This window comes from Helobdella robusta (assembly GCF_000326865.2).
Source record: "Helobdella robusta unplaced genomic scaffold HELROscaffold_15, whole genome shotgun sequence".
NCBI classification, from domain to species: domain Eukaryota; kingdom Metazoa; phylum Annelida; class Clitellata; order Rhynchobdellida; family Glossiphoniidae; genus Helobdella; species Helobdella robusta.
In genome coordinates, this window is record NW_008703839.1 from 1,002,637 (window position 1) to 1,019,175 (window position 16,539).

Genomic DNA, 16,539 nt, shown 5'->3' on the forward strand with positions numbered 1-16,539 from the left:
GCCGGTAACACCGTCTGCGGTGGTTTGGTCATGTCAAACGAAGTGGAAACAGTGCCATAACTTTTCTTGCAGATGTTGAAGTACCTGGCACACGTCCCAAAGGCCGTCCAAAGAAGTCCTGGTCGCATACAATCGAGCAAGACATGAAAGCTCTAAATTTAAATGAAATGGATACAACTGATCGTCTAATTTGGCGCAAAAAGTTGATAGCAAAGAAAACAACGTCCTACCTCGGGAAACCGGGTCTCTGGACGCAAAACGAAGATTGATTGATGTATAATGCTATGGCAACTACAAGCACGTTAAATGTTACACCACCGCGCTGCCCAATTTCGTATTGTATTCTTTATATTCAGTCATTTTTTTTGCTTTAGGTTGATATAATTCGTTTGTTATTTTCACCTAGTAGGTGACATAAAAAAAAGGCAGAGGCGAATAAAAGGTGGGAATAAACACACAGACAACAACGAAGGCATGTCTTTGTGCACTAATTTTATTTTTTTGTTTTTTGTTGTGTATGTTATGTCTTAAATATATTAAGAATATCGTAATATCTGACCAAAATCCCACAAATTTTTGGCCAGATCCCGACTGATTTTAAAAAATAGAGCCAAAACTCAGTACAGGTCTAATTAATTTTTTAAAATTAGTTATGATTTGATTGGTTGAAAAATTGGTAGGTTAAGTTAGCTTAACTCAATGTTCTGAAAAATTTGGATTTTCTGGGGAATTGTATATTATTAGTAGTAGTAGAAATGCTGTTCTGGAGGTTATCCAGAGAGCATGCTTTCAGGCATGCTAGCACTGCTAATTCGTTGATTGATTGTTGTTCATCCAACAATCAATACCTGCTTTAAATTTGTTCATTGATTGTGCCTCAACAAGTTCATTTGGTAATGAGTTCCATGTATTTGCGACTCTATTGAATAAGTAGTTTTCTCTGCCTCTATGTCTTGTTAACTCTTTAAAATATTTCACACCGTGACCTCGCGTTTTGGTTTTGACTATGCTAAAGCGATTATTTAAATCAACTTTGTCCAAATTATGCATGATTTTAAACAACTGAATCAAATCTCCTCTTTTTCTTTTTTCCACCAAGGTTGTTAATCCTAATTTTGTAAGATGATCTTTTTAAGCTAGGTTTCTTATAAATGGAACCAACTTTGATTCTCTGTGCTGGACTCTTTCTGTTTTTGCGCTGTTTGAAATGGGATGATAAATAACGATGCAACTTCACCCGGGAGATGTTTCATAGTGAACACTAAGTAGGAAATTAGAAATGGCTTTTAACAAATTTTAATGGGGTAAACATATGGTAAAATGTGATTATTTATTAAATAAAGATTTTCATTCAATCACTGTTTAAAAGGTTGGCTTTCATTTAATGAGAAAATTGAAAAATGGTTCCAATTTGAATCTTGTGTCTGAGATTTGTAATATTGTAATTTGTGTAAAACTAAATCAATTTATAACATGCGATTTTTACATCATTCATGCTCAGATACAACCACAGGTTTAGAGTTTCTCTTACATTCACTGGATAATCAGCAATGGCATTTTAAAGCACAATCTTCTGAAGTATATTGCTGTTTTTTATGTGTAGTATTTTCATTGCTATACAGTTTTTTTACATAACATATTGGTTATAGGCTTTTCTAAACTATTAATGTGATTAATTTGAGACCATATGTTGAATATTTTTTGGCTATAGTAATGTGAATTGTGGAGCAGTGTTTGCTCAGCTATAAAACAACTGAGTTTTCAACATAATTTAAATCGAGTTAAAATTAAATCAACATTGTCAGAATTATGTTTAGATCAATCTATTGGGTTGGGCTTTTCCGGATTTGACTTTTTCAAGTCCTACTGAAGTTCTACTGGATTAACAAACAAAAATCTGGATTTGCGCACCAGCTACATTTTGTTATAACTTGTTACGATGGTTTTGTTAACTTTCTTACACTAGTCTTAAGCTTAGCGTTAAACCTTTTTTATATTACATCTTTTTCAATTCTCGTTAAATTAACTGAAATTTATTACAAATTTAATTAATCGTTAGCCATAAACACTATTATGTTCAAACACACGCATGGAAACGTTATGATATAAATATATAATTAAAACATGTAGCTTGTGGCGGGCTGTGTCGGTTTAAGGCCTCTCTGGGCCCTAGCCGAAGTGCATTTGTAGGCTTCTCTTAACTAACCCTCTGATTTATTGACCTACATTTTTTAGCAACCCAAACTCAAAAAAGCTGTGCAAGTACACTGCAACTGTTTTTTTCTTGATTTGATTTGATGTGATATTACCTTTTTCGGCAATTTTGATTCTTTTTTTTAAAAAAGAATACTTTGCTATATTTGCATCATAATGGTTTACCATGTTTACGTGGTTAGCGTTTTTAAAATTTAATAAAATGGTGCTATATGACTTCATTAACAATAAATAATATACAAGAAATATTATTAGATGTAGGCTGTGTAGACATACATGAACATAATACACACTAAGTTTTATTATTTTAAAATACAGATGAACATTAATTTCAATATTAAACAGTTCGCAGAAATAGTTATATCGGAAGACGTCGAGTTTTTTAGCTGCAAAACAATCTATAACATCGTCAAAAGAAATTGTTCTGGCAACGTCACTTTCTATTGCTATTACGAATTATTCAAATTGTTCAATTTATTGAATTTTTCCAATATTGTTCGGCCTCTTTAAAATATGACAGTTTAATCCTAAATTTAAAAATTTTTCTTTGTTTTTATCAGTGAAAGGATGTTTACTTAGGTTAATAAACCGATCCGTTGGTCCATTACCATTCGTTTTAATTAGATTTGTTAATTTAGATTTGAAATTGAAGTTGTGAGGTATATTTATAAATATTGAGGTTGTTGTTTTGAGATTTATTGAGTTTATTTTTAATGGTATCAATGATAAACTCAGCAATGATGGTTTCAATAAATTGAACAATTTCCAGAAAAATTTCTATTAAGGAAAATCGAAAAGACAAATTTTAAATTGGTTATTGCCAACAATTCGGTAGAATTCATAAAATACTTTAAATGTATCTATATACAAATGAAGATATATACAGTATATATTGAATACAATTATATGTTAAATTAATAATATGTGGGATTAGGTGTTGCATTGGCGGATCTATAAGGGTTAGTGCTAGTGCCCCTTCGTTATGAGCATTATTTGTGTTAAAAGTTAATAAAAGTCGTTGCTTAAAAAATTTTCCCGGTCATCATCTTGGCCCCTCCCGTCAAAGTTGTATAGATCCACCACTGATAAAATCTATATTTTACAATGAACAAAAATGATTGCTTAGAATGAAGCTTATAAGCATATACAATGAAAGTACAAGACAGAGCTTTGAATAAACGTGAATCCAAGTAGAGTTATTACGGGTAGGTAGCAAAGTCACAAAGAAATTTCACATGTTATAAGTCAGAGTAAACTGATACTTTTTGAGAATAGAAAATCTTTTAGTGTTGAAGCTGATTTGTTTGATTTTATTCTAATTTAAACAGTACAGTATGAAATTTTTTACCTTTTAGGACAGAGAAGACTGGGTTTTGGCGATAGAGCAACAAATCCTATTTAGTTTGCAACAAAATATCAGCGACAAATTCAATGTGAGTATTAATTTCTAATTTTTCAAAAATGATTTATTAGGTTTTATTTTCTAAAAATTATGTTTTGACAAGTTTTTTGATGTAGCCACTTATCACTCATGTTGTAGATAAACAACACTTTTTCAGCATTAAAAAGTGTATAGTTTGTGACGGGCCGCAAGTTTACATCTAACAATAACCTTTTATAAAAAGATTTTTAGCATTTGAGATTTATTTATTTTTAAACTTATTTATATTGAAGCAAGAAAATGTTTGTTCACAAAAGCGTTGATGGAAATATTGTTAAATGTTTGGTGGCTACGAAGTTTTTAAACGAGTTTGGACCCAGAGATTGTTAAAAAATAAATAAAAAATGCAATATACGGCTTGCATAAACACCTCTAAAATCTTAGTTTCAAATTCATTGCTAAAAATTAAAACATAAAACGAATTGTTTTGGATTCACATCTCAACCAAGTACAATTCCTCTGGCTGGTTGAAATGGCTAATTAGTCTACCTCTGTTTTAAACATCGTGGTTAATCGCAAAGTACCGATAGCAATGTTATTTTTAAAAGAAGTACGAAGTCGCTTTTTAAAGCTGAATGTAATTTTCGATTTAATATTTCTCGTGAAAACAATTTATACGCAACATAATTTTTGATTAAATAATATTTAACTTTTATATTTGTGTACTGCTTCATTGTCGATCTTACTTTATTGCTTTGCAACTTGAGTGATTTGTGTTTTGTTAATATCTGTTGATCGGAAGATAGCTTTTTTAAATTTGCTGTCGACGTCGGTCTGACTGTCTGCTCCCTTGCCGCTAATTTTTAATGTTATTGCCGAGTGTAGTTTGAAGTGTCGAGCAAGACATGAAAGCTCTAAATGGATACAATGGATACAACTGATCGTCTAATTTAGCGCAAAAAAATTGATGGCAAAGAAAACAACGTCCTACCTCGGGAAACTGGGTCTCTGGACGCTAAACGAAGATCGATTGATTGATTGTAGTTTGAAGTATGCTTCAAATTTTAATATAAAAAAAACTGTAAGTACAAGTTTTATTGTCGCTTTTATCTGCACCTGAATTTATTTAACGATCAGCATTTCTAAGAGATGCTTATGCGTTTAGCTGAATGGCTTATGGGATATTTTAGAGTTAGCGGTTTACTTGACGATATTTAGGGCAACTTCATATCACTAACGGCAGTTTGCTAAGTTCAACACAAATTGCTACACGAATTTTTAAGTTTGTTGTGTGCTGTGATTTAAGTTTTCGTTTTACTATGATTTAAGTTTTTAGTGTGCTTCGATTTACTACTGCAACGTATTTTAATCAAAAGAATTCAAATTTTGTAAGCGTAATTTTTAGCGAGTTCTTTTTATATTTTGATATTTTATTTATATTTTACATAAAAACTTGAAAACATTGTATTTCATGTCACACATGGAAGCAGCCTAATTTTATTAAATAACAAGAAGCACACTATAAGCACCTAATTTAATTTGTGCAAGAGTTGTAAAACATTGTGAAGTACAAAGAAGTTCCACAACTAAGCTGCATGTAGTTTGCTAACATTAGACTCCTCAACAGCTAATCAACAACACAGCTATCAAACATATTGAACTTAACTACCTGCTTAATTGCTGATTAGTTGCAAGTCGTTGGGAGGGTGATAATTATTTACAACAATTTAATCTAGGTTTTTACTATGTAAACATTCATAATTTGTGTGTTTTTTATTTTTTTAAATTCTCTTTTGAATTTATACCTATATATTGTAAAATCTTAAAAAACTTAAATATTTAAATATTTCCGTATTTTCTTTGACGTAAAAATAGCATTGTCTGTAGCAATTTTGACGCAGGTTTTTAACCAGAGTAGCGATAATGATAGCGGTGCTAATTTTTACTTGTAGTAGCCCTAGTGGTAGCGTTAACAACCCTGTTCCATGTCTATGCATTTTATCATTTGTTAAAATTTGTTGTTTTATTTTAGAAATAATGATTTACAACAAAATTAATGCACTCAATCAGAATAGGAATAGTTTATCATCTACAGACTCTGCAGTTGCATTAGCCATTAGATCTACTTCTGGTAATTATGCCTGTGCTGATTGTGGAGCAACAAGTATTTTTGGCTTTATTTTTATAATTTTTTTCCAGAAATATTTATTAAATTTAAAAAATGCTAATTATTGATAGATCCAGATTGGGCTAGTTTAAACCTTGGAATTTTGATATGTATTGAATGTTCTGGTATCCATAGAAACCTTGGCACTCATTTATCTAGGGTTCGGTCACTTGATCTTGACGACTGGCCGTAAGTTGACCAGTTTATTTTTCACATTTGAATTTTATATATAGTTTTTGTTATTCTCTTTCGTTACATTACTCATAATTATCAAAGATACACTCAAAATATGAGAATACGGACGAATCAACACATCACGCCCTGCGTATTGTAGACAGGAATATTTCTCCATTCAAACCCGTTAACTGCAACGCACGATCGGGCGCTTTTAACCATTGTACCAAATTGCTTTGACGAAGAGGACATTTATACTTTCTTTTCTGATGCAAGAAAATATTTCCATATCTAGCTGTCTGCAGAGCAATATGATCGATTAATGTGTCAAAACTCTTACAAATTTTGATTCATTTTAATGTATCAAAACTTGTAAGAGATTTTTAATACCTTGAAAATTTATTCTAGTTTATATCTTGCTGTTTGTTATGTTGACAGATCTGAGTTGGTATCAGTTTTAACAAGCATTGGCAACACGGCAGCCAACTCTATCTTTGAAGCCAACACTCAAGGTCGTATCAAGCCTAGCCCTTCATCTCCCAGGTTTTAATGATTTTTCAGATCAAACAATTATTCAATTCATATACTAGATACTTACATAAGTTTGCAATGAGTAATTTGAATTACGAATCTAAATTTCCAAAGGGAAGAAAAAGAGCGATGGATAAGAGCAAAATATGAGCGCAAATCTTTTCTACCACCACTACCCTATCAAGATGTTCCTGTTACACAGGTTCAGTATTTTTAATCGATACTTTTTTATTTTTGTGACCAACACAAGTTATTTCATACTATCCTGGCCAAAACAATTGTTAAAATCAGTTTCAATTTGTGTTCAAGACAAAGCAAACATTTATACTTTATTTTATGATGCAAGAAAATATTTCTATATCAAGCTGTTGCTGCAGAACGTCCAAAATATTACAAACAACACTGTTGCTATAATATCAGTGTAAACAAATGTTTTTGGAGTTTAGACACCGAATGTGTTGATGTTTTTCTGATAAAATTCAATAGAATTTGGTGAATTTTAGAAATTTGATTTTATCCCCTTTTTGTTCTTTTTTATGAAAGCACAATTTCTGGTTTAGCATTAGCAATAGTAATATATTTATTACCAAACATTGATATTTTTATCTATTCTATTTTTTTCGTAAACTTCGGTGTTTAAGCAATTTTATAAGCATTTTTATAATCCTTAACAGTTGGACTAGAAATTTACCTCATAAAATTTTGACAAGGTTGACATCCAGTTATAAAACATGAAACGATTTCAATCAAACGTATAAATTAATTATTAACTGTCCCCTGCGTGAGTTGCTACGAATTTTAACAAAATTAAACAATATCGATGCGCATTTGTTTAGTCACCTCAGTATATATGTATACTACATATACTCGCATACATCCAAATAGGAGCATGCATAGTGACTGAAACATACATACGTATTTATGAGAAGTTGCCTATAAAATAGAAACATTCATGTATGTTATTTTATAGACAAAAAATTTGTTTTTTTTTATGCTTTTAACAATCAAAACGAAATATGAAGAGCTTTTTATATTTTTGGCACTGAAAACAGCAAATCTTGGTCTTGAAATCTTCATTTCTATTTGTTGGTTGCAAATCAGCATTTTTTGATCGCATTATTGATAATTTTCTTTATAACGGGAGTCTAGTTTTTTTTCAATAATCATTTGCTGTTTGAAAAAAATGTTTTTTATTTCATTTTCTGCTATCGAAGTTATTTTGTACGAACTTAAATTTGGGATTTTTAACATATTTGAACTGATGTATAGCGAGCATCAAACGGATTATAGATTCTTAAGTTTGTAAGCAGCAAAATCCGATAATTTGTCTTTTCGATAAATTGCGTGTTATTCATTTTCTTGATTTTCATGCCTTGGATGTAATTTTTCAAAACTTAAATTGAACCTATAAGGTTTTCAAAAGTTTTGAAATTTGATGCTATGAATTTAAAAAAAATTTTTTTTTTACTCTGAAAAGTTTTTTCTAAGATCGTGTTTTTTAGCGGTTAAGTGAGCGTAGCGATGCGCATTAATTTTTAATCCTAAAAATAAAAGCTATAATATTAGTAAAATCATATGATCATATTATGTTTTAAAACATAAAATTACCGTAATTTTACTAAGAAAAACAATTACATAGACTGATTTCAAGTTTTTTTAGAGTGTTTTTATTTAGTTGTGGTAATAAGGTAAAATTATGATGCAGAATTGAAAATATTTTCTTGAGGTCAGAACCCGGAGTCGAAATCGAATTTTTTTGAATGGGCTGAGTCGTAGTTGGATGTTTTTCATCTAACTCCGTCACTCTGGTTCTCACGTCGGTGGCTACCGAGAGCTCCTGGGTTTTTCAATTTTGGTATGCTTTTAAATAGCAATCACCGTGCACCAACATTTTTGATTCCGCCTGTTAAGTCATTCATCATTAATTCTAAAGGTTTTTCTCCATTTTGTTTTCTTATCTCACTACACTTTATTGAGCCATTAGGATTACACTGTCAGCATCTACATTCAGGGTCACCGAGTTTGCCCAGTCGGTAAAGGTGCAATGTCTCGCGCACCTTTCCGCGATGACGTGGTTCGAAAGCTGTCTTCAAAACTCAAAGACCATCATACTGTTGTAACCCTTGACTCTCGTAACTACAAACACCAATGTTATTACTTCAAAGATCTCTATATCGATCGTCAAGTGTTCGTTATTTCATAGGTTTAAGATTTTCAATAGATGAACACAACTGGTTCAAACGCAAACTTTGTTGAACGTTTATTTGAATACCAACAGTAACAGAAACGTTAAACTATTCCAAGTAACAACATAAATCACATTTACGACTTCGCTTTCTCCGCTGGAAACTTGACTGTAAACCTTACTATAAACCTGACTTATTCACGTTTTTATATATTCCGTTTTAGCATCGATTCTATATCTTTTTTACAATCCTCAGCGGTTTACAATCCAAAAGATAATAATAATTAGGATAACAAATAATATAGCGCAATTTGATCATTCCGGCGGTTATAACAGTACGCGTATAAAGCGTACATAATGCGTATGTGTGTTGTGTGGTGTGCATAGTACAGCTTTCATGACGCGAAAGTTTAATTCGAAGTACAGAATAACATGTAAGCAGCTCCGCGTTTGACAGGGCTACGTTATAAAGAAGAAAAAAATGTAGGCCTCGAAATTTGGTTTCATTAATTAATATTAAATTTTATGAATAATTTAAACAGTTTTTTTTACAGAGAATTATAATTTTATTTATAGCAACTGATGGATACTGTAGCGCGACAAGATGTTTTGAAATGCTTACTGGTTTTAGCTTATTGTACACCGGATCACGTGAACACGCCATACAGCAAAACTGACACAAGAACAGCTTTGCATATTGCTGCCGCTCTAGCCAATGTCGTACAAGTACAACTTCTGCTCTGGGTTCGTATGTGATGTTTACATATTTGCGACGTAAAAATGTTGATTAGAAAAGATATTTAAAATACTAACCATCGTTTCAAAATTTTTTATTAATTATCGTCGTTATTAAATTATTGTACAGGCAGGAGCAAACGTTTTTATGATGGACCATGAGCATCACTATGCATTGTTCTACGCTCAGTCTGCCCGATCACAAGATTGTGTCAAACTTCTTGTAGCACAAGGATGTCCTGACGTAATCAGTGCCACATCATCCCCACCTGTCTGACCTCTACCTTACTTTTTTTAGTTTATATACTCACTCCATGTTCGCACGCAAAACGCAGTGTTTTATTTATTTGTACAATATTTACATGGGCATATGTGAGTGTGTTTTTGCATAAGTGTGTGTGTGTTTGTGCATTTGTTGTTTGTTCCTCTGTGTCTTTTAGTTTTTTTGTTTTTTAAAATGGATTATATATATATGTGTGCGTGTGTGTGTGGTGTGCATTGTCTTTTAATTTTTAGATAAAAAAATTTTATGTACCGAGCTATTTCTCAATGTACCATACTCACGTTTAATAAAACATCATGTCTCATTTTTATTATATCGTTTTTCTAAACAACAAAATTATCATAAAAAATTAATAAATCGTTAAAAAGATCTATGAGTGTGAATCACTATGTCACGCACTTTTTTGAGATAAATCAATCAATCAATCATCGTTTAGCGTCCAAAGACCTAGTTCTTCTGAGGTAGGACGTTGTTTTCTTTGCCATTAATTTTTTGCGCCAAATAAGGCGATCAGTTGTATCCATTTCATTTAAATTTAGAGCTTTCATGTCTTGCTCGATTGTTTGCGACCAGGACTTCTGAATTGATATGAAAGACACCATTCGATTTCCATCGGGTCTCCTGAAGGCAGCAACGTCCTACTTCGAGAAACCGGGTCTCTGGACGCAAAACGAAGATCGATTGATTAAAGGCAGCAGATGTCAATTCTTCTACGCTCGAGCATTTCTGCGATTTCCATGCTGCAGCCAGTCAGTGGTCCAACATTGAGCGTTTCAAGTCTAAGTACCATAGAGGGCCATTCTGAATTTTTCTGCAACATCCCTCCGCTATTGCATACTCCCCAGAGATTCTTAGCACCCCTTGACCACTTAAGGCCTGCTGGGGACTAGGGGCTGTTGTTTTTTGTGATGGCATGGAATAAATTTTTGGGAAACTTTACATCCGGACACCCATCCTGACGACAACCACCAGTTATAAGCGATGGACCTAGCCTTTTGCTCAAAAGCACGCAAGGCATCGTGGATGCAATTTTATGTCATGCCCAGGACAAAAAATTTAAGGCTGTGAGATAGGTAATATTTGGTTTTGGTAAAAGGCAAAACATCAAGATTGTTCAAATGGCATTTTCTTTTTTCTAATTTTAATAATTATATATTTTTAATTTGAGTTTTTCAAATTAAATTTAAAGAAAAATTCTGAGTGCATGAACCTGGTATTTGAATTTGGTATCGAAAGTTGCGACGGTCCGACAGAACCGTACTTAATCTGTTGGTAATACATTTTAAGATACCTTAGTAAAATAATATAACCACATCTTAATAACATCATAATCACATTGACGATATTCCTGCATGAACACCATGAAGCTTTAATTTGTAAACGTGTACAATTGTGCATGTAAATAATTTGTGTTACATTTGCAACGCTGCATAAAATATAAGAGTCGTTTGTTGAAAATTTGTTTTTATTAAAATTTGGCACGTATCGCTTTTTTCATTACCGTTCATACCGTTACTGATAGGTGATAATATATTCCTTAAAATTCCTGCTCCCGACAATATTGTTTCACCAATTTCCATGAAAAATCCGTAATTCCCGTTTCTATGCTTACCGCGAACACCAACCAAATTATTTTCATAGCAGTATAATATGTATTATACCTGGAATTTTATATTTGAATCTCCTAAACGTGTTTTTTTCCATTTTCTGATATGTTTAAATAAAAAACTTTTAACGAAAAAGATATAAGAAGACTGTGAAGAGTCCGTTAGAAAGTTATCGGATACAACCACTATATTTTAATTTATGGTTCTTAATATGTATTCAAAATATAACTCAAAATATATATATTTATATTGGATTAAGACTGTCAGAAATTCAATCATAGATGAAAATCTTCTGTGTTTAAATTGATGTGTTGTGTATGTGCCCAGATGCTCATATATATATATATATATATATATATATATATATATATATATATATATATACTTGTTTGATCTTGTAGTGAATATTCTGAAACTTCATGTTGTTGCAAGTCACAATCGTACGATAATGCCATCAATATGAATGAAATTTATTTTGGAGCACAAGCTAGGTTTAGAGAGATCAATAGTTTAGCCGAGTGGATACCATGCGCTACCCACAGCTTAAATTTGGTTGGTTCATCTGCGGTGGAATGTTGTTCAGCAGCAGTTAACTATTTTGGCATTGTTCAGTCAGTGTACACTTTCTTTTTTGTTTCACTCCATAGGTGGTTAAAATTTTAAGAACAAATTAAGGATAAAGCAAACGCTTCAGTTCTACAAAGTCTATCAGAAACAAGATGGTCAGCACGTAGTGATGCTACAAAATCTTTTTATGCCAACTGTTTGGAGATTCGCCTAGCATTGTCTGATATTATTAAAGGTGTATGCCAACCACTAGCAGCTGTCCATGAAGCAAAATTGTTAATAAAAATTTAGACCATTATGAGACTGCGCTAATGTGTGTGATTTGGAAAGATTTACTTCATCAAATTGATATAGCCAATAAAGCTTTTGCAGCAGTCTGGCATAGATTTGTGCACTATTATCAAATTGTATGACAATTTCACAAAACATTTTCATGAAACACGTAATAATTTCAAAGCGTTTGAAAGTATGGCAAAAGTCTTACAAAATCCGATTACAAAGAATGTACAAAGGCAAACATGTGCGAAAAAGATTTCATGACGAAGACGAGGAGAATAATATTGATACGAGTCAAATTTGAATGCAAGTGACAATTTCCGTATCCGGTCTTTCTATGTGATCATAGACAGACGTATAATTGAGATAGAAAAACGGCGAGCAGCTTAAGCAGGATTACTTACAGATTCAGTTTTTTCTTGACAGAACTTCGTCAAGTGGTGAAATAGCTTCTAAGGCAAATTAATTAAGAGAAATGAATTAAGACAAATTTATCAGATTTGGAAGAGGTATTTTCTGATTAATTTCTTTTGTTTTCCAGAATGTTTGTCGACACAAAATCTGTTGCCGAAATGTTGAAGGTTTAAATAGAGAACAAGTTGGTTACAAGTTTTCCAAATGTAAATATTGCTTTTCGAATTTATCTGTCAATTTTTGGAGCAAGTTGTAAAGGTGAGCGATTTTTTTCAAAACTGAAACTTATACAAATTATCTGCGCTCAACGGTGAAACTGGAACGCACTTCTATCAATTAGAAACGATTTAATGCGGGATATGTCATATGAAGATGTTATTTGTGATTTTGCTCATGCAAAGAGCCGCAAAGTTTATATAATTCAGTTTACTACTTCTATTTCTAATTATAAAAGTTATTGATTTTGAATTTTGGTTTTTGTCTTTTTTTCTCTATTTTTAATCACCCAATGAAAAAAATGATGAAAAAATTTAATTTTTTTCGTAGGCTCCAAGATTTTACGTATATAACATTTTATGCATTCACCACTTCACCTGGCAAATCATTCCATGACTGAACTACCCTGTTAGTGAAAAGATAATTTTCTACAGTCCACTCGTGCAATATTTACCCTTAGTTTTATATTATGTCCTCTAGTGAAACCAACATTATTTCTAAACAATAGTGGGCAAACATCCATATCTATTAGACTATGGAGCATTTGGTAAACCAAAATCAAATGGTAGTGAGGTCAGGTTTAATTTTTTTAACTTTTCTCTGTAATCAAGACATTGACAAAACTTTATTTATTTTGTTGCTCCTCTTTGAACGTTCTCGGTTTTTTTTATCAAACCCAATCTGTACGGACTCCACATCTGCACACTGAACTCCAGTTGTATGAGTACCAACGTTTTATACAGACTAAGAAATCCGTTAGGTTACTAAAATTTCTAGCTATGATTCCAAGCATTGAATTTGCTTTTTTATTTTCATCAATATATGAGTTTTGAATTTTAGTCTAGAATCGACAATTAAACCCAAGTCTGAAATTGATTCTAGATTGATGATTGAATGATTTGCCCCGTGGGCATCAGTTAACAAATGCAACCATCGGTATTCCTGGCTGTCAAAAGATGGCATTCATCAACATTTACTTTCATTCTCTATTTTTCAAACCATCCAAGAGTATCATTGAGGCTAGACTGCAGAATATCTCTGTCTAATCTACTATTAATAACTTTATAAATTTTGGCATCATCAGCAAATAACAGCGTATTATCGCTGACAGTGGTAACATATATCAAGAACAATAGAGTACTAAGCTCACCACTGGTAACTGGCAGAAAAATCCAACATAACGTTTGGTAATGACATTGCTTCTGATTTTAAATCGTTAACTCTTGTAATATATTTTTTGACAAAATAATTCAAAGATTTTCAGAAATGAAAGTAAAGCGAAAAATGATGAAATTCTAAATGTGACCTATTATTGAATAGAAGACTTGAACTTTGTATTACCAACATTCTATTGATCAAATAATTTGAAAGAAAAGTGTTTCATTTTGTACCACTATTTTTTTACTATAAACTTTAAAATTATTTATGTCGGTTTCATTTTTTGACTGGATAGTTTGCACAGATATTATTTTACTCAGTGCACTATGAGAACGTGAAAATTTTTTAAAACATAATTCATCATTCAAGATAAAAATAACTTTATTTTGCTTCTAGATGTACTAAATATTGTTTGATAATGATAGTAAAAAGTTAAGTAAACGAGGGGCGGCAAAAATTTTCAAGTCTAGAGCGCCAAATACTTAAATCCGCATAATTAATAACTCGGCTCTATAAAATATTTTGGTTTTCTGTGAATAATGTCAATTATCCCCCACGATAAGTTTTTAGATCCGCCACTGCATACAAACACATTCATTCATGCACGTTCGTACAGTTTATATCAATTCTTACCTATTCAATTCATATATATATATTCATACACAATTTCCGTAAATATTTGTGCTATACATAGAGGCGAATTTAAGAATTTGGCACTCAAGGCTTGAAAAATAGTGCCGCCCTTTGTTTACTTAACTTTTTTCTTATTATTATCAATAGGTAGGAATGCGTGTAAACTATACGAACGTGCATGAATGAATGTGTTTGTATGCAGTGGCGGATCTAGAAATTTCTGGTGGGAGAATAATTGAATTAATCGTAGAAAACCAAAATATTTGATGGAACTGAGTTATTAATAATAATAATAATGTCATTTTATAAAGCGCCATGACAAACGACTGAGGCGCATTATTATTACAAACACAGAAAATAAACTTCCGAATGTTTTTGTTATGCTTTCCTACAGGCGTCGTACAAGGTGGCGTGCTAGCACCGTTCCTGTTCATAATAGTTATCCATTATATCTCTAGACAATCTGCCGGTAATTTTGGCCATCTAACACATAAATCAACATCTCGACAAAGATGTGTTAACCCTAACGACCTCAAAGATCATGTGCCAAGACAGCTAAGAGGCACCCGAACAAAAACTAAACGAACTCTCATAAGCTAATGACATTATTCTCCTGGAAGGCGACGTCGGAAGGGTACAACAGCAGTTATCCGCCATCAAATCATATGCCTTGCTTCGCTTATATGTATACATATTAGACCAGAAGCTTCTAAACATTAAGCCTGTCTTAGTCGTTCAAGAATTCATTCCATTCATGTTTGCATTATTATCTGCTATCAGCATAAATTTTTTTGTTGATTTTTACGTATCACTTTTACATATTATTTTACTTTTGCTAAAAGTAATTTAAAGAAATAAAATTTAGTTTAATTTATTTTGACAGAAAAATAACACAATTATATATAAAACGAAATTTACAAAATGCTAATGCAAGCAGCGAGAATCTAATAATATATAAGTAACAACCTGTAAGGAGTTGACTAGATAAATATTAAAAATCTTTCTAAAAGTAATTACGCTAACGTCTTTGTGAGTTTTGATTTTTTATAGTTTATCTATTTTACTTTTCTGGCTTTATAACACTTTTAAACATTATGATTGTTGAGAAAAATGTTCAATTTTTAATATCTAATTATACGTGACCTTTAAAATCAAATTAATATTTGCAACATATTTCCTACTGATATTTCGTGATTATATTTTTTTGTTGTTCGTTTAATATTTATCAATATTTTTGGAGTTTTTCAGCGGATTAGAATTGAAGCATAAAGACTAAAAATGAAACGTAAAATTTAAAAATCACATTTGATTCATTGTAATGTTCCGAGAAAAAACACGAGCTAGAATAAGAATTAAAGTATTGAAGAATGCTCTAAAAATGTTTTCAAAAATAAATGTCAAATCACAAATAATTCAAATTACAAACACGCAATTCCGGAAAAAATAGCCTCAAATTTCTCGACCGTCGTTCTGTCTTCGATGCAATAAAAATTGAATAAATAAGTTTTGTGACACGCAAGTGACTTCAAAATTGCTAATGTTTTCTTGTTTCACGTTATAAATAACAGACGGTATTAAGTCAAAATAAATATTTTTTGAGGCAAAAATAAATTCAATTTCTTGATTTATGCATAACCAAGATGTAACATATTCAATATGTTTGTGCGTAACCAAGATGTAACCTATTTAATGTGTCTTTAATCAAATGTGCTACTTTTTCAAATTTTGTCTCATGTTCGTAAAACATTTTCAAGTTTCTTGAGTTCAAAGCCAAAATTGTTGTTTATTTTATGCATAATAGAACAAAAAAGCTTTTTTGGGTATTCCTATACCATCTTCGTTGTTCGAATGCTCAGATATATAAATATATATATATATATATATATATATATATATATATATATATATATATATATATATATATATATATATACTGTGTTTCTCCTCTACTTTGTTGATTCCTTGTTTGTTCAAAGTGAATACTTAACGCTCATTTAA

At 31.5% G+C, this 16,539-nt stretch overlaps 1 protein-coding gene across 1 annotated transcript in view; it reads left to right on the top strand.

Moving 5' to 3' along the window:
* The window catches only part of HELRODRAFT_110061 (hypothetical protein), a gene marked incomplete at its 5' end in the record, with an annotated part of 48,129 nt that extends 38,149 nt beyond the window's left edge, over nucleotides 1-9,980 (top strand). The window contains 9 exons of the mRNA XM_009015073.1: nucleotides 44-183; nucleotides 1,502-1,578; nucleotides 3,570-3,647; nucleotides 5,666-5,759; nucleotides 5,834-5,951; nucleotides 6,375-6,479; nucleotides 6,582-6,669; nucleotides 9,229-9,396; nucleotides 9,518-9,980. Coding sequence (XP_009013321.1) covers nucleotides 44-183; nucleotides 1,502-1,578; nucleotides 3,570-3,647; nucleotides 5,666-5,759; nucleotides 5,834-5,951; nucleotides 6,375-6,479; nucleotides 6,582-6,669; nucleotides 9,229-9,396; nucleotides 9,518-9,664 — 1,015 coding nt within the window. The 3' untranslated portion in view covers nucleotides 9,665-9,980. The remainder of the gene's footprint in view (nucleotides 1-43; nucleotides 184-1,501; nucleotides 1,579-3,569; nucleotides 3,648-5,665; nucleotides 5,760-5,833; nucleotides 5,952-6,374; nucleotides 6,480-6,581; nucleotides 6,670-9,228; nucleotides 9,397-9,517) is intronic.
* Nucleotides 9,981-16,539: the final 6,559 nt, after the last annotated feature.